The sequence below is a fragment of the Hyla sarda genome, chromosome 10 (genome assembly GCF_029499605.1).
Source record: "Hyla sarda isolate aHylSar1 chromosome 10, aHylSar1.hap1, whole genome shotgun sequence".
Taxonomy (NCBI): Eukaryota; Metazoa; Chordata; class Amphibia; order Anura; family Hylidae; genus Hyla; species Hyla sarda.
The window spans coordinates 26,045,678-26,064,363 of NC_079198.1; the positions used below are offsets into that span (position 1 = coordinate 26,045,678).

Here is an 18,686-nt window from a genome sequence, read left to right on the forward strand (position 1 = left end):
TGGGAGCAAGAAATCTTTTAGATTGATAGGGGGATGAAATACTTATTTCAGTGAGAAAAATCAAATCACGTTAGGGCCCCACTTGAATCATGGGGCTGTGAAGTGGTAAGTGGGCTTGTGCAGTTCAAAATGCATACTAACTGCCTGATATTAGTTTTCTAATTGTGCTGAGAAGCAGTAGATCTAAATGTTACATTTGTATTCTGTTCCCTCGTTTTTTTGTTTTGCCTTGGTTCCAACTCTCCACCCATTTGGCCCAGGCATTTTTAATTAGCAGGACATTGCATAAGGGGTTATTCCCAGCTTCTCCCAGTTTGCTGGCAGGGAATACATGGTAAGGTGAACTAGGTGATCTGTTCACACTGGTGACGGGCTGTGTGGTGGACACCATTGCTGTGGTACTGTGTCTGTGGGGGAACATGATCCAGAGCTGGGAGCCAGGTCTGGCAGTAGTGGAGCTGCCAGACCACTGGGTAATTTCTCCTATGTACATTGGTGTTAGAGTTAGAGAATCACTTGTATCAGGTTCCCATGAAGTGTGTTCTATATAGGTCTATGGATACCAAACATAGTGTGAATGCCACTTTGGTTCGAATAATGATCCACAAAAGTTTCCTCCAACAAATGTCAGTCTAATCACCCATAAGTAAAAACAATGGTAACCCTATGTTTTTGTCCTTTCCGTACGGTGGAGTTGTCACATTCAGAATGCAGTCCAATCTGCAGGCATCATGTTATAAAGCAGGAGGAGCTGAGTAAATTGGAGAAAATTCCAGTGTAACTATTCAACGTAAATACTGTATATGAACACATATCAAGGCCTGAAGTAGTGTTCAAGCTGTTTTACCTTACATTTCCCACAAGGTGGCTGTTTTTGCAGTATGGCCTTTTTCAAGCATTTTTTGTACCCATTGGGGAAAAACACAGCTTGATGCTAATTTGGGCCTCCATGTATCCTGTGAACTACACTTATACATTCACATTTGGTTCTGGACTGGCAATCCATATGGATAGACCCCTGTGTTGTCTTCTCTCCTTTCACTTCAGAGTAACTTGTGATTTTTCATGTAAATCCATTTTATTCTGAGTTAAGTAGTCAAGGAGGGCAGCCCTATTCAGTGATTGACTAGACTACTTTCTATATGTGATTTTTCATGTAAATCCCTTTTATTCTGAGTTAAGTGGTCAAGGAGAGCGTCCCTATTCAGCGATTGACTTGACTACTATCTATATGCATAGAAAGCTGTCAGTCACCTAGTAGGACCGCCCACATGACTACTTATCCCAGAATGAACAGTGGTTTTTATGAATAAATGGCACATTACCCTGGAACTTTTCCTACAAAACTGCATTGTTACTGTGACATGTTCCCTTAAATATGAATCCATAAACAATATAAAAAAACACTGTTATCACAAAAAAATGCAATAAATAAATGTTTTATTATTAGATAAATATATATATTTTCCAAGATGACGTTGTGCTTACATATACTACATTAAGAATCGGCCTGTGGCACTGGCCAATGTATGTTTGGCACATTCATATCTCAGTCCTGTGTAAACAATTTGCATTGTATCATCTCTTTGTTAATTTAATTATATATGCAAAAAAAAAAAAGAAACACTCAAAACCCCACCATGGCTCCTTTACAACATAAGAATTAATACAGTTTGTAATAATTAAGAATAAATTCCAAAGCAATGGCAGCTTTAAAAGTTCACACTCTTAAGCAGAAGTCATTGTCCACCTTCCTCGAATGCTCTGAATGCATAGATGGTTGATCTTCCTACCTGTCATCGAGGCTTCACATCACACAACACTCCACCCCCCAGGAACAAGTCTTCGGCAGATCACTTCAGCTCATTTGCTGTCTTGCCGGAGTGAAAGGCTCATTATAACACAAGTATGCCGTCAGTGCTGTCAGGCTTTTCAGTCGGCTGGTTGATTGAACCAATAATAAACCTCTCGTGAGTTTGTAATGACTGTGACCCGACTGCCTTCGGAAACTTCTCAAAGAGGTAGAGTTGGAAATGACAGGCATCCCCTCCGGTTCGCCTATATATTACATCACAATTTGGAAGTAAAAATATTCAATATTTGTCCCAGAAAGATCTTCCCCGTTGTGTGGATGTCTACATAGAAGATATGTTGCTGCAGTTTTTTGTTCTTATCACCTCTTTCTACAGGTTAGACCTTCTCTACGTTGTATGTCAGTGCCTCACACTAATGTTGTTTAAGGTAGCCATAGTCAACAGAAGTTTGGCTACATCACTGGAACATCCATCGGCAATGCTAAAAAATATATTTTGTTGTTTCCAATGGGACAACTTTGGACAGTTATTATTGGATACTACAAAAATGTCAGCCAGGTCTTAAATACTTTGTGAGTTAAAGGGGTACTCTGCCCCTAGACATCTTATCCCTATCCAAAGGATAGGGGATAAGATGTCTGATATCGGGGGTCCCAACGCTACTTGACGAATGAATGGTGATGCGGGGTGGAGGCTTATGGCATGCCGGTCACGCCCCGCTCATGTCGTCACGGCCATGCCCCCTCAATGCAAGTCTTTGGGAGGGGGCGTGACGACCATCACGCCCCCTCCCATAGACTTGCACTGAGGGGGCATGGCCGTGATGTCACGAGCGCATGGAGCCATGATGTCATGAGCCCCCGGCGCTGAACCTAATGCTCTAAACGAGCGCCGGGTGCAGCAGGGAGATTGCGGGGTCCCCAGCGGCGGGAACCCCGCAATGAGACATCTTATACCCTATCCGTTGGACAGGGGATAAGATGTCTAGGGGCGGTGTAACCCTTTAACATCTATTGATCATCAAAGCCATCATTCATGAACCAATTGATTGTCGGTTCATATATATCTCCTTTAGTCAAGTACGTTTTTGTATTTAGAGCTATAGAAGGGACTGAGATGTTACTGTCTCATAAAGCCTAAAGTAAAAATTCAGCTCTGACACAGTCCAAGAAACCAAGTTCCTCCCGAAATGCACTTTAGTTATCTTACTGTGGCATAATTGGAACAATGGGATTAACTTTAGTAACAAAATAGTGGTTCTATAGAGACAAGTAGCCAAATATAGATGTTTATGCCCTTTATTTTACTTAAAGGGGTAATCTGACTTTTTTTTAAATTGTCTAGGGTACTCAGCCCCTAGACATCTTATCCCCAATCCAAAGGATAGGGGATATGACGTCTTACTGCCGCTGGGGACCCCCGCAATCTCAGCTGCGGCACCCCATACATCCGGTGCACGGAGTGAAGTTCACACCGTGCCGGATGGCTGGTGATGCGGGGAAGAGGCTTGTGACGTCACGGTCATGCCCGGCTCATAACGTCAGGTCCACCCCCCTCAATGCAAGTCTATGTGAGGGGGCGTGATGGCCGCCATGCCCCCTCCCATAGACTTGCATTGAGGGGGTGTGGCCGTGACATCACGAGAGGGGCGTGGCAGGGATGTCACGAGCCTCTGGTGCTGCATCCGACTCTCTAAACAAAGAGCAGGGAGATGGGGGGAGTCCCCAGCGGCAGGACCCACGCGATCAGACATCATAGGGGATTAGATGACTAGGGGTGGAGTACCCCTTTAAATGGGACAATGTTGCAGTTTCTAGCACTGCCGCTACTAAAAGTGTAGTGTGTGCATGGAGGAGCACTGGTGAGCATGTGGCACTCATGCAAGAACTGCAACCTATCCAATTTTAGAATAGTCAGATAACTCCTTTATGGAAATATACTAGTTCCATAGGTTTCCTGCAGTGTTACAGTGTATCAGTCATGTCTGGGCCCTTCAGGCCAAAAGGCATATCTGCCATATACAGTAAGAAGGCACTAGTATTATAAATAGCACATGGTAGATTCTGCACTGGGGCCCAGGAGCTTCAAGTTACACCTGTGAGGACTTCACCAAACAACTCCTCATACCTCAGCTTCGTAGACACTCGTGTGGGTGGTATGGTTCTGGACAACTATGCTTTTTCAGGTTCTGGACTACAGGTAAACCAAATATAGTCCAAATGTTAAAACTATAACACTGAAGAGGTGATACAACAAGTAAAGCTTTTTTTGAACATTGGAGAGGATGGATTGTGCCTTGATTCCCAGTGATGAAACTGTAACTTCGAAGACTTTTAGCAAACATTAAGACAAAAAAATTGACTGAAGCTAGTAGATCAGAATACAAAAGTCGTTCCATAGGGCCAGTAACCGGGGAAATAAGATTGAACTGAAAGTGATCAATCGTGCAACCAAAAGCTCTTGTGAGCTGCCGTATTGTTCAAAGACATTTTGTAAATCCAAAACTGTTTAAATGGAGTAAATATAATATTTCATGAACCCCAAGCTTTCCAGTCTTTAAGGATCACATTAATATAATAGGTAACATTCATCAGTGAAGTATAATGCTACCATATAGTCTGCTTGCCCTGCTGTTTTTGGTGACCAGGCAGGTGTTGCACAATTTGCCCCTTTGCCCATGGCTACTTTTGTTGTTCTAGTTGTGAATTTAGTTTTTTTGCCATTATTTGAGCCGGATCTGGCTATCTCTTCCCCTTGGCTCTCTAGCACATGTAATTTAATAGTGCAGTAATATGTGATAATTGATGGCTCTTTGTTCCTCGACTTGTTAAAGAACCTTCCATTGGCCAAGAGTAAGTGCTAAATGTGTAATCCACGATTCTTCTTCAAAGTTGTATGTTTATTTTGAATATTTTATTCACATATTTCATAACATGTCAACCCTATTCTATATACTTCATTAACATCATCTTTGGAAACCTTGTTTACCTTAATACTGCCAAAAAAGCCATCAAAGCACTTCCAATGTTCTTTCTAGTTTAAAGTAAGCCAAGTATTTCAAAAATTTTGCATGGCGCCTTTCATATTTTACCAACTGATTGGACACCAATACTCTTAAGACTCCAAAATAAAGAATGATGAAATGGTGATGATGATGATGGTGATGATGGGAATATTGATGATGGTGATGATGATGATGATGATGAAATGATACTAGATGGGGAAAAAGCCACAGTTGCAAAAGTCACACTTCAGTTATTATATGTGACTGTCCAGAATTTACATGTTTATCATCCATAGGACCCAGTCCATCCAGGTATTCTGCTTTGGAATTACTATATAAACTCTTTAATTTATTCAGTATGGGACTCTTATCCTTCTTAGTCTTTGGAGTATGGGGTGGACCATTAGGACATGTACCAACATGATTATACTGGCCTATATCTGAACACTCTGTCTCACGATGGTAGAAATAACTGAAGTTGGACACAATGACTGGCACAGGAAGAGAGATGGTCAACACACCGGCAATAGCACAAAGGGAGCCCACCAGTTTACCACCGACAGTCTCAGGAGACATATCTCCATAGCCTACTGTTGTCATTGTGACCACAGCCCACCAGAATGCTTCAGGGATGCTGGTAAACTTGGTGTTTTCATGATCTGCTTCTGCAAAGTAGACAGAACTGGAGAAGAGTATAACTCCAATAAACAGAAAAAATATGAGAAGCCCAAGTTCTCGCATACTTGCTTTCAGTGTTTGTCCCAAGATCTGTAATCCCTTGGAGTGACGGGACAGCTTGAAAATACGGAACACTCTCACCAAACGGATTACCCTGAGAATGGCCAGAGACATAGCTGGTTGGCCCACACCTCTATGGCGAGCTAGTTCTGTGCCTAGAGCAACAAAATATGGTATTATAGCCACAAAGTCGATCATGTTCATGATGTCCTTGAAGAAGGCTGCCTTGCTGGGAGAAGCAATGAAGCGTACAGAGAGTTCAAAAGAGAACCAACAGATGCATATTGTTTCCACAATGAAGAAAGGATCCTCAAATGGACTCTTTTCTTTAATGGTTTGTGTGATGTTAGATCTATGAAGGGGCTGAACCTGCAATAAAAAGAGAAAAAACACCATTAGAATTTAAAGATGTGAAAACAGCAAAACCCTTAATTTCTCTGTGTCAATTAGACATGTAACAACACTGGCACTGCTCAACCAATACTGAAAGTAACGCAGCCTACTGGCAAAAGTAATGCTGCCTTCCAATTGTCAGTTTTTCATACATTTCCTGGAGGATTAAGGAGGTAGTGTGTCTCTGTAAGACCGCCAAACTAGCTTATAGAGTCCTAGAAGCCTTCCATTGCTCCATAGGAAAATGCACAGTAGCTTCCTCCAGAAGGAAAAGACTCTCCACTGCCACCTATTAGAGGTATATAAGAAGAACTACACAATTAAGTTTTTCAAAAGCTGCAGAATAAATTCTTTAAGTTATTTCTGGAGGAATACAAGTTTTTACTAAAACCGACATATGGAATTTAACTGGTTAACAACCAAGGACGTGTATACACGGGGTAGAGTGGGATCCCACACCAAAGACCTCCAGCGCTGCCATACGCTCCAGCGGACTACGCAATAACCATCTGTACCGGACATCTTCACCTCTCCTACACCTTCCTCGTGCTGCCGGGGCTGAGAGGCATCAATCCGGATTATCGTTAAGCGCTGCTATGCGCATATGCTTTTGCCAACTGCTTTCGCATGAGTCGGTAAGAGGCACTAAGTGTCTGACTTTGATCTATTTTCCCTCTTGTACTTTGTCCCCGTGCCGTCGGGGTATAGAGGATAGATCTTTAGCGCTATTGCGCATACAAGTATACTCAGTGGGCTCGTAACTTTCTTATTTATCTCTATTTATTCTGCCTTATTCTAAATTTTCCAAATTTTCTTCCTAGTCTAGTAGGACTGCTATTTTTCCATTTTTAAAATCAGTATCTATTTGGCACATGGGTATGTGCAACGCAGTATCCTCGGTTTAGGTCTCTTATATTTTACGTAGAGCTCCCACACTTGTACATTATATCAGTTAATAAATTCCTCCACCTCCCACACTTCCCTGCCGGATCTTTGTTGCCCTAGTGCCTGAGAGAAAGTGTTTCTGAGTATTGCCTTGCCGTGTATCGCACCTTTTGCTCTTTGACCTGACCTTGCTCCGCTACGTTCCTGACTATGCTACTGTGCAGCTTGCCCTGACCTTCTGCTATCCTGACCATGAGTTGCCATATTCTACCTGTTCCTCAAATTTCCTCAGCTGCCTGTGTGGTCGAGCCGTGCCAGGGGTAGCGACCTGGGTGCCGCCTGCTGCAGCAAGTCCATCCCACTTTGCAGCAGGCTCTGGTGAAAGCCAGCAGCATCTTAGACTCCGCTCCCTGGTACGGTCCGTGTCATCTGCCACACAGGTCCAGCGGATCCACTACCAAAAGTGTTCCAGTCTACTGAAACATGAGTGTTACAGAGGTGTAACTAAAATACAATTTTGGGTGACATGCTAGTTGAAGGGTGAGCATAGGCAATAAACAACATTTACAATTTCAGGGAAAGTTCAAATTAGATTAAAAAGATAAACAGGAATTGCAATTAAACCATATAAATGAAGTTTGTACAATATTCTATTACAATATAACAAGTTCTGAACAAACTGAATGAAGGTTATTTATCCTAGAACGCTGCGTTCAGAACCACCCGTACTATCTTCAGACCTGAAAACAGACCCTGTGCGAGTAATGAGTACTAGTGTAAAATGACACACAAGTTGGTGACTCTTGAAGGCAAGGTGCCATGAGCTTCAAATAAATACTGCTGGGCAAACATACTGCCAATGTGGCTTTTTTAGGGGTCATAAACATTTGAAAAAGAGTTTTATTTTTGGATACTTGAATCACTGTAGGGCTTTAAAAACATCTCCGAACTTAACTGTGCAGTCACAAAGACTTCAAAATTTAGTTCTACCCCTAACCTCGAATGCTCTGACCACTCATGTAAATAATATGGGTCACATCAGGACATAACCTTTCAAACTTTAGGGATTGGGTATTCCATCCAAACGAATGAGTCACTAAGCTTATACATATTGCAATGCAATGTGTTGTTCCATGACATATTTAAAAAATGATATATTGTTGATGGGATATCCTATTTAAAATAAATGGGTTCAAAAGTCCATTATTAAAATAATAGATAAAGCTGGGAAGGTAGGGATTCAGGTATGGCTGCATTTCCCAATATTCAACCACCTAAAATCTATGGAATCGTTCCTCAGGCTCCATATCCCACAGTGGACAAAGCTCTTCCCCATAATGGGCCCTGTACAACTCCTTAGACCAGGTTTATGGAAATCCCTGCTTCCTCCACCCCATGTTGGACCCTGCATAATAACAACTGCAATGCCTGACAATCTGAAGCCCCAACAGGACCTTTGGCTAGAAGCTTTTACCCCAAAGGCTTACATCTTTGTCATTAAGCCGATAAAACAAAGAGCACCCAAGATGATCTGAAGTAGTAAGTGTGTCATGATATGCCGGCACCATGTTAAAGTCCTTCTCCTGAAGACACTCATTAAAGACTACCTGCCATAATCTTGTAAAATTTTATTTTATAATAAAATTTTTATTTTATAATAACATTTTTATTTTATAATTCTTCCAGTTCACTGCCCCCATCATGATAAACCACCCCCTGCCTTTATTTTTATTACTTGTTAGTTTTCTACCTTGATATTGCTTTCCTCATCAGGCATGGCATCATCTGAAGCCATACAGGGGATAACTTCCTCACTCACTCTGCTACACACAGCCCAGAGCAGTTCAGTGTGTGAGATGAGCTGTGATTGGCTGAGGCTGCACCCCCCCCCCCCCCTCCTCAGCACTCCTCAGACTGCATTTCCTGATTTTGGACATCTGCCAGACCAGCAGGAGTTCAACGTCTGTGCAAGAGATGGGAGGAAATGTGCTCTGGACAAGCAGGGAGACACCTAGTAGCAGCTTTTTTTTAAACACAAATAAAACATAGAAAACTTCTTTTTTTTTTTAAACAAAGTACATTAGGAAGATTTTTTTTTATTTACCATAAGGAGTACAATAGCAAAACTTAGTCTTAATGAGAGTACCCATTTAGCTTAACCCCTTAAGGACCAAGGACGTACTGGTACGTCCTTGGTCCTGCTCTCCTGATATAACGCGGGGTTACACAGTAACCCCGCATCATATCACAGCGGGCCCGGCGTCATAGTGAAGCCGGGACCCGCCTCTAATAGCGCGCAGCGCCGATCGCGGCTAAAAGCGAAAGTGAAAGTTGCCGGCTAGCTCAGTCGGGCTGTTCGGGATAGCCGCGGCTAATCACGGCATCCCGAACAGCTTACAGGACAGCGGGAGGGCCCCTACCTGCCTCCTCGCTGTCCGATCGCCGAATGACTGCTCAGTGCCTGAGTTCCAGGCATGAGCAGTCATGCGGCAGAATCGTCGATCACTGGTTTCCTATGAGAAACCAGTGATCAATGATGAAGATCAGTGTGCGCAGTGTTATAGGTCCCTATGGGATCTATAACACTGCAAAAAAAAGTGAAAAAAAAAGTGAATAAAGATCATTTAACTCCTCCCCTATTAAAAGTTTGAATCACCCCCCTTTTCCAATAAAAAATAAAAAAACACAGTGTAAATAAAAATAAAAATAAACATATATGGTATCACCGCGTGCGGAAATGTCCGAATTATAATAATATATCATTAATTAAACCGCTCGGTCAATGGCGTGCGCGCAAAAAAATTCCAAAGTCCAAAATAGTGCATTTTTGGTCACTTTTTATATCATTTAAAAATGAATAAAAAGATCAATAAGTCCTATCAATACAAAAATGGTACCGTTAAAAACTTCAGATCACGGCGCAAAAAATGAGCCCTCATACTGCCCCATACACGGAAAAATAAAAAAGTTATAGGGGTCAGAAGATGACAATTTTAAACGTATAAATTTTCCTGCATATAGTTATGATTTTTTCCAGAAGTCCGACAAAATCAAACCTATATAAGTAGGGGATCATTTTAATCGTATGGACCTACAGAATAAAGATAAGGTGTCATTTTTACCGAAAAATGTACTACGTAGAAACGGAAGCCCCCAAAAGTTACAAAACTGCGTTTTTTTTTTTCAATTTTGTCACACAATGATTTTTTTTTCCGTTTCACCGTAGATTTTTGGGCAAAATGACTGACATCATTACAAAGTAGAATTGGTGGTGCAAAAAATAAGCCATCATATGGATTTTTAGGTGCAAAATTAAAAGAGTTATGATTTTTTAAAGACAAGGAGCAAAAAACGAAAATGCAAAAACGGAAAAAACCCCGGTCCTTAAGGGTTAAAGAGGCACTGTCATTGTTAAAAACTTTTCATATATTGCAGGACTCATTATAATATGACATTTCACAATATACACCTGTTAAAAAATGTTTTATTTTCACTTGAAATTCAAGCTCAAAATAGCTGCCACTAGGGGTCACCTGTCTTTTAGCCAGACAGACTAGTCTAGATTTTACAGCATACTGGATACCGGCCATAAAGCATACCGGTATCCAGTATAGGAGATTTCTATTGTGTATGCAAAACTACAGATAAAGAATGTGTGGACATGCTGGGAGCTGTCGTTTTAAAACAGCTGGAGGCCACACTGCTCTAACACAGTTATTTACAAACATTGCAGCTTCAGTTGTTACTAAACTACAACTCCCAGCATGCTGAAATAGTCAAAGCTTTCTTGGACTCCTCAATGAGAAAGAAGTTGATCAGACATTCAGGAGTCTGTGAAAAATGAATGACACACATAGTGACAGCTATGCTGATTAGCATCCAGCTTTACTAGGAGAAGATAAAAAGGATAGAACATGTATTCATAAAAATGCTGTACTTTTATCTAAAAAAATCCTTGCACTAATTTTATAAAGATCTATTGTTATATTTACACATTTTATCCTGTTATGAATTCACCATAATGTCTTCTGATTACTGCAGGCAAGCTCCAAGTATCTTCCTCTGACACATGACACAGCATAAAACCAGAGAGGAAAGGGTTACAGAGTAGAGAGTACTGATTGGCTGACTGCACAGGCTTGCTCCTGTGAGGGAGACCGACTGACACGCCCCCTCCAGCCTGCACAATGAAAAAGTAACTCACCAGCAGATAAATGCTTATATCTCTGGATATATAGGTCCGAGACACATAAAAATTATATGCACATGATCAGGATTGGGTCCTGAGTAACATATCACTTTTTTTCTTTTTTTGCACTATGACAGGTACGCTTTAAGTTAAGCATAGGTAGAAACAGGAAGACCTTAACCTACAGCACCCATGCCAGAATTTACCTGCTGATAAAGCTACTTCTGGTTCCCCAGAATGACGGAACAGAGCATAGCCACCTAGAGTTGTCTACTGAAGTTGAACATGCACAGATGTCATTCAAAGAGGCCTGTTTCACAAAACCCTTCTACATCACCTATTGGTCCATTAGGAAACTCTTGTATCTTCAGGTCACCCCAGCATCCAATTTCTGCTCAACTGACCCCCTGATATGGTCAATATCCAAGGATTCTAATTCGTCACACATTAGACTATCACCCAGATCTTCAACAAGAAAACCTAAAAATGTTTTTGTATTTTTAAACACATACAAGAAAAAAAAACTCAAACAAATGCTATTTAACAGCACAAAACAACAAAGCAACAACAAAGCAACAACAAAACTCTTCTTTTCCATTCATACTCTCAACATTCACCCAGAATCCACTGCTTCCCTCTACCCTCCATCTCTATATTATTAGTTTCCCCTCAATTAGCTAATTTTTGGATTTGTGTTTCGAAAAATTCCCAAATTTTTCTCCATTTCCTTCCATTTCTTTGGTTAGGCAGACTATCTAATCTCAGATTCTCCACAGTGCAAATCTGTTTTACAGTTCTTAGTATACCCGGTATTTGGGGGAGTTCCTGGGTTTTCCAGCATTTTGCAATACCTACACGGGCCGTTGCTAAGGTGTGATAGCTTATTGTTATTTTCTCTAAAGAAAATGTCTCTAGTCCCAGAGATAGAAGGGCCATTCCTGGGCCCCAACCTTGGATATCATCTAATTCTAATAATCCGGATATTATATGATAAATACTGTTCCAGAAGGGCTGAATTTTTATACAATCCCACCATATGTGCAGCATTGACCCCTCCTGTGTATCACAACGCCACCACAAGGAGGAATTAGTCATTTTAAATGTAGCTGTTTTCGCGGACGTCATGTACCACCTATACAACAACTTACGTGAAGACTCTAGATGGAATGCACAATGGGATACTTTTATTGGGATACTGTATATAAAGGCCCATTTTTCTTCTGTAATTGTAATCCCCAGGTCCTCCTCCCATCTGTTCTGGTAAATCTGCCTATTATTCTGCTTTATTAATTGGAGGGCTTTATACGATTTAGAGATACCCCCTCTTTCGCCTTTGCTTTTGAAAAAATATTCATTATAAGCCGATTTGCCTAGGAAATTCTTCCATTTAAGAGATAAGATACAGTGTCTGAGTTGAAGATATTTGAAGAATTCTTTAGAAGAAATTCCAAAACTAGTTGAAATTTGGGGAAATTGAAGGAGTACACCTTTTTCACAGATAGAGCCTACTGTCTTAATGCCTTTACTTATCCATGTGGACAAGTCGGTTTCTGGTAGAAGATGTTGTATGACTTCCATCGGGATCTCCTCCAATCTTCCCAAGTTGAGTATATTTTGTTTTAGGGCTTTTAGCCACTCTTCTGTACTTGCTAACAGCGCAGAAGGGTGAGTTATTTTAATCTTTTTTACCAGTGCTGCCTCCCAGAGTATCAATCTGGGATATCTTACTCCCGCAGCCTGAGTTTCCAGGGCATCTCCAAATCATTATGCCACAGTCTTTGTGTATGAGTAACTGTTATGGCTCTGTAATAATCTAAAAGATTAGGGCAGCCTAGGCCTCCTTCTTCCACTGACTTGTATAACATTTTTGCTTCTGTTCTTGGTTTCTTGTTTCCCCAAACAAAATTTTGTATTATCTGTTGAAGTGTTTTAATTATTTTTGTTGAAGGTTTTGTTGAGGTTTACAGTAAGTTTCCTGTTTCAAGTATGAGCTGCGGCAAATATTTTCGCCGGAGTGCAAACTCCTAGTGGGAAACTCACTGTAAACCTCTGCCCGTGTGAATGTACCCTAACAACACTACACTACACTAACATAATAAAGAGTAAAACACTACATATACACCCCTTACACTGCCCCCCCCCCCCCAATAAAAATGAAAAACGTATTGTACGGCATTGTTTCAAACGGAGCCTCCAGCTGTTGCAAAACAACAACTCCCAGCATTTCCTGACAGCCACTGACTGTCCAGGCATGCTGGGAGTTTAGCAACAGCTGGAGGCACCCTGTTTGGGAATCACTGGCGTCGAATACCCCGATGTCCACCCCTATGCAATCACTAATTTTGTCCTCAAATGCGCATGGCGCTCTCTCACTTCAGAGCTCTGTCGTATTTCAAGGAAAAAGTTTAGGCCACATATGGGGTATTTCCGTACTTGGGAGAAATTGCACTACAAATTTTGGGGGGCTGTTTCTCCTTTTACCCCTTATGAAAAGGAAAAGTTGGTGGCTACACCAGCCTGTTAGTGTAAAAAAAAAAAATTTACACTAACATGCTGGTGTTGCCCCATGCTTTTAATTTTCACAAGAGGTAAAAGGAAAAAAAAGACCCCCAAAATTTGTAACGCAATTTTTCCTGAGTACAGAAATACCCCATATGTGGGCGTAAAATGCTCTGCGGGCACACAACAAGGCTCAGGAGTGAGAGCGCACTATGTACATTTGAGGCTTAAATTGGTGATTTGCACAGGGGTGGCTGATTTGACAGCGGTTCTGACATAAATGCAAAAAATTAAATACCCACATGTGACCCCATTTTGGAAACTACACCCCTCATGGAACATAACACCCCACAGGTGTTTGACAAATTTTCGGTAAAGTCAAATGGGAAAATGAAAAAAAATATATTTTCACTAAAACGCTGGTGTAAAATTTTTAATTTTCACAAGGGAAAATAGGAAAAAAGACCCCCAAAGTTTGTAACCCCATTTCTTCTGAGTAAGAACATACCCCATATGTGGATGAAAAGTGCTCTGCGGGTGCACTACAATGCTCAGAAGAGAGGGAGCGCCATTGCGCTTTTGAGGAGAAAATGTGTCCGGAATTGAAGGCCCCCTGTGTTTACAAAGCCCCCATAGTGCCAGAACTATGGACCCCCCCCCACATGTGATCCCATTTAGGAAACTACACCCCTCATGTAATGTAATAAGGGGTGAAGTGAGCATTTACACCCCACAGGTGTCTGATGGATTTTTAGAACAGTGGTCCGTGAAAATGAAAATTTTTATATTTCATTTGCTCAGCCCTCTGTTCCAAAGATCTGTCAAACGCCAGTGGGGAGTAAATGCTCACTGCACCCCTTATTACATTCTGTGAGGGGTGTAGTTTCCAAACTGGGGTCTCATGTGGGGAAGGGTCGACTGTTCTGGCACCACGGGGGGCTTTGTAAATGGACATGGCCCCTGACTTCCATTCCAAACAAATTCTCTTTCTAAAAGCTCAATGGCACTCCTCCTCTTCTGAGCATTGTAGTTTGCCCGCAGAGCACTTGACGTCCACACATGGGGTATTTACACACTCAGAAGAAATGGGGTTAAAAATTTGGGGGGTAATTTTCTCCTATTATCCCTTGTAAAAATTTTAGTGAAAAAAACAATTTCATTTACACATTCAACTTCATCAAAAAGTTGTCAAACACCTGTTAGGTGTTAAGTCTCCCTGTACCCCTTTTTACGTTCCTTGAGGGTTGTAGTTTCCAAAATAGTATGCCATGTGTTTTTTTTGCTGTTCTGGCACCATAGGGGCTTCCTAAATGCGACATGCCCCCCAAAAACCATTTCGGCAAAATTTGTTTTCCAAAAGCCAAATGTGATTCCTTCTCTTCTGAGCATTGTAGTTCGCCCGCAGAACTTTTTACGTCCTAACATGGGGTATTTCTATACTCAGAAGAGATGGGGTTACAAATTTTGGGGGGCATTTTCTCCCATTACCCTTTGTAAAAATGGTAAATTTGGGGAAATTTTTTTTTTTTCCATTTACACATCCGACTTTAACGAAAAGTCGTCAAACACCTGTGGGATTTTAAGGATCACTGGACCCCTTGTTACGTGCCTTGAGGGGTGTAGTTTCCAAAATAGTATGCCATGTGGGGGTTTTCTGCTGTTCTGGCACCATAGGGGCTTCCTAAATGTGACATTCCCCCCAAAAAACATTTCAGAAAAACTCTCCAAAATCCCATTGTCGCTCCTTCCCTTCTGAGCCCTCATCTGCGCCCGCCGAACACTTGACATACATATATGAGGTATTTCTTTACTCGAGAGAAATTGGGTTACAAATTTTGAGAGGATTTTTCTCCTTTTACCCCTTGTAAATTTTCAAAAACTGGGTCTACAAGAACATGCGAGTGTAAAAAATTAAGATTTAGAATTTTCTCCTTCACATTGCTGCTATTCCTGTGAAACACTTAAAGGGTTAACACACTTTCTGAATGTCATTTTGAATACTTTGAGGGGTGCAGTTTTTATAATGGGGTCAATTGTGGGGTATTTCTAATAAAAAAGCCCTTCAAATCCACTTCAAACCTGAACTGGTCCATGAAAAATGCTGATTTAGAAAATTTTGTGAAAAATTTGAAAATTGCTGCTGAACTTTGAGTCCCTCGGATGTCTTCCAAAAGTAAAAACATGTCAACTTTATGATGCAAACATAAAGTAGACATATTGTATTTGTGAATCAAAATATTATTTATTTGGAATCTCTATAAATTTTGGAATTTTTCACAAAGAAATGATGCAAGTATCAACAACATTTTATCACTAACATAAAGTAGAATATGTCACGAAAAAACAATCTCGGAATCAGAATGAAAGGTAAAAGCATCCCAGAGTTATTAATGCTTAAAGTGCCAGTGGTCAGATGTGCAAAAAACGCTCTGGTCCTACAGTGAAAATTGGCCTGGTCCTTAAGAGGTTAAGCAGGGGCACACGTCTGGCACTGCATGATTTGAGTTTCTGGTGGCGTAGTGTGTTACTGATGGCTGCCTTTGTTACTGTGGTCCCAGCTCTCTGCGAGTCATTCACTGAGATCTTAAGTGGAGCCCCAGATCGAGGGAGAATATCAGTGGTCTTGTATGTCTTCCATTTTCTAATAATTGCTTCCACAGTTGATTTCTTCACACCAAGCTGCTTGCCTATTGCAGATTCAGTCTTCCCAGCCTGGTGCAGGTCTACAGTTTTGTTTCTGGTGTCCTTCGACAGCTCTTTGGTCTTGGCCATAGTGGAGTTTGGAGTGTGAGTTTTTGAGGTTGTGGACAGGTGTCTTTTATATTGATAATAAGTTCAAACAGGTTCCATTAATACAGGTAACGAGTGGAGGACAGAGGAGACTCTTAACCCCTTAACGACGCAGGACGTATATTTTAGTCCTGCGCCGGCTCCCGCGACATGAAGCGCTCATCAACGGCCGGGACCCGCGGCTAATACCACACATCGCCGATCGCGGCGATGTGCGGTATTAACCCTTTAGAAGCGGCGGTCAAAGCTGACCGCCGCTTCTAAAGCGAAAGTGAAAGTGACCCGGCTGCTCAGTCGGGTTGTTCGGGACCGCCGTGGTGAAATCGCGGCGTCCCGAACAGCTGGCAGGACACCGGGAGGGCCCTTACCTGCCTCCTCGGTGTCCGATCGGCGAATGACTGCTCCCGTGCCTGAGATCCAGGCAGGAGCAGTCAAGCGCCGATAACACTGATCACAGGCGTGTTAATACACGCCTGTGATCTGTGTAAAAGATCAGTGTGTGCAGTGTTATAGGTCCCTATGGGACCTATAATACTGCAAAAAAAAATGTAAAAAAAAGTGTTAATAAAGGTCATTTAACCCATTTCCTAATAAAAGTTTGAATCACCCCCCTTTTCCCATAAAAAAAATAAAACATGCGTGCGTAAATGTCCGAACTATAAAAATATATCATTAATTAAACCTAACGGTCAATGGCGTACGCGCAAAAAAATTCCAAAGTCAAAAAAAGCGCATTTTTGGTCACTTTTTATATCATTTAAAAATGAATAAAAAGTGATTAAAAAGTCCGATCAAAGCAAAAATCACAGCGATAAAAACTTCAGATCACGGTGCAAAAAACGAGTCCTCATACCGCCCTGTACGTGGAAAAATAAAAAAGTTATAGGGGTCAGAAGATGACATTTTTAAAAGTATAAATTTTCCTGCATGTAGTTATGATTTTTTCCAGGAGTGCGACAAAATCAAACCTATATAAGTAGGGTATCATTTTAACCGTATGGACCTACAGAATAATGATAAGGTGTAATTTTTACCGAAATATGCACTGCGTAGAAACGGAAGCCCCCAAAAGTTACAAAATGGCATTTTTTCTTCGATTTTGTTGCACAATGATTTTTTTTTCCGTTTCGCCGTGCATTTTTGGGTAAAATGACTAATGTCACTGCAAAGTAGAATTGGCGACGCAAAAAAAAGCCATAATATGGATTTTTAGGTGGAAAATTGAAAGGGTTATGATTTTTAAAAGGTAAGGAGGAAAAAACGAAAGTGCAAAAACGGAAAAACCCTGAGTCCTTAAGGGGTTAAAGAAGAAGTTACAGGTCTGTGAGAGCCAGAAATCTTGCTTGTTTATAGGTGACCAAATAAAGATTTTTCACCATAATTTGCAAATAAATTCTTTAAAAATCAGACAATGTCAGGGGTGTGGAAATTTTATTAAAAAAAATACTTGTACACGGGACTAAAATGGAGCAAAATCTACTTGTCCCTCATGACGATCCACTTGTCCGGGCCAATTTTCGCTTTTACACTAATTTTTCCCTCCTCGCCCTATAATAGCCATAACTACCTACTATAACATTTTCAATAACATATTCTCTGAACCAAAAAAATATATATATTAAGGGAAGTGAAATAGTAAAAGATAATTTTGCAGATTTGGTGGTTTTCTTTTCTGCGCCATTTACCTTGTGGTTGAGATAACATGTTACTTTTATACTTTAGGCCGCCTGATCACATGTTTTACTAATTCTGAACTTTATCTAATTTTTTTAATTGTCATTTTTTAACCCCTGTAACTTTATTTTTTTTCCGCATACCAGGCTGTATGAGGGCTGTATGAATTTTTTGCGCCATAATCTGTTTTTTGTATCGGTATCATTTTGGTATTGATCTGACTTTTTAATCGCTTTTTAACTTTTTTTTCTGGGATATTATAAATATCATAAAAATTGCAAATCTGTGGTTTGGTATTTTTTTTTACATTTTCCGTACGGGATACATAATGTTATATTTTAATAGGTTGTACAATTACGCACAAAGCGATACCAAATATGTTTATTTTTATTATGTTTACATGTTTTTATATAGGAAAAGGGGGTGATTTGAACTTTTAACATGGAAGAGGTTAATGCAGCGGTCTTCAAACTGTGGCCCTCCAGATGTTGCAAAACTACAACTCCCAGCATGTCCGGACAGCCAACAGCTGTCCTGGCATGCTGGGAATTGTAGTTTTGTAACATCTGGAGGGCCACAGTTTGTGTGTCTTTCAAACTTTTATTAAAACTTTTTTTTTTTTACACTTTATTACACTTATATGAGGAATCATTAGATTCCTCAGACAGATGAATAGAGATCTATTAATCTGTGTGCTCTG

The 18,686-nt window shown here is 40.8% G+C and overlaps 1 protein-coding gene across 1 annotated transcript in view; it reads right to left on the reverse strand.

Moving 5' to 3' along the window:
• Window positions 1-3,512: 3,512 nt before the first annotated feature.
• LOC130293623 (potassium voltage-gated channel subfamily A member 7-like) overlaps window positions 3,513-18,686 on the reverse strand; it is an 88,965-nt gene continuing 73,791 nt past the window's right edge. The window contains exon 2 of the mRNA XM_056542521.1: window positions 3,513-5,925. Coding sequence (XP_056398496.1) covers window positions 5,059-5,925 — 867 coding nt within the window. The 3' untranslated portion in view covers window positions 3,513-5,058. The remainder of the gene's footprint in view (window positions 5,926-18,686) is intronic.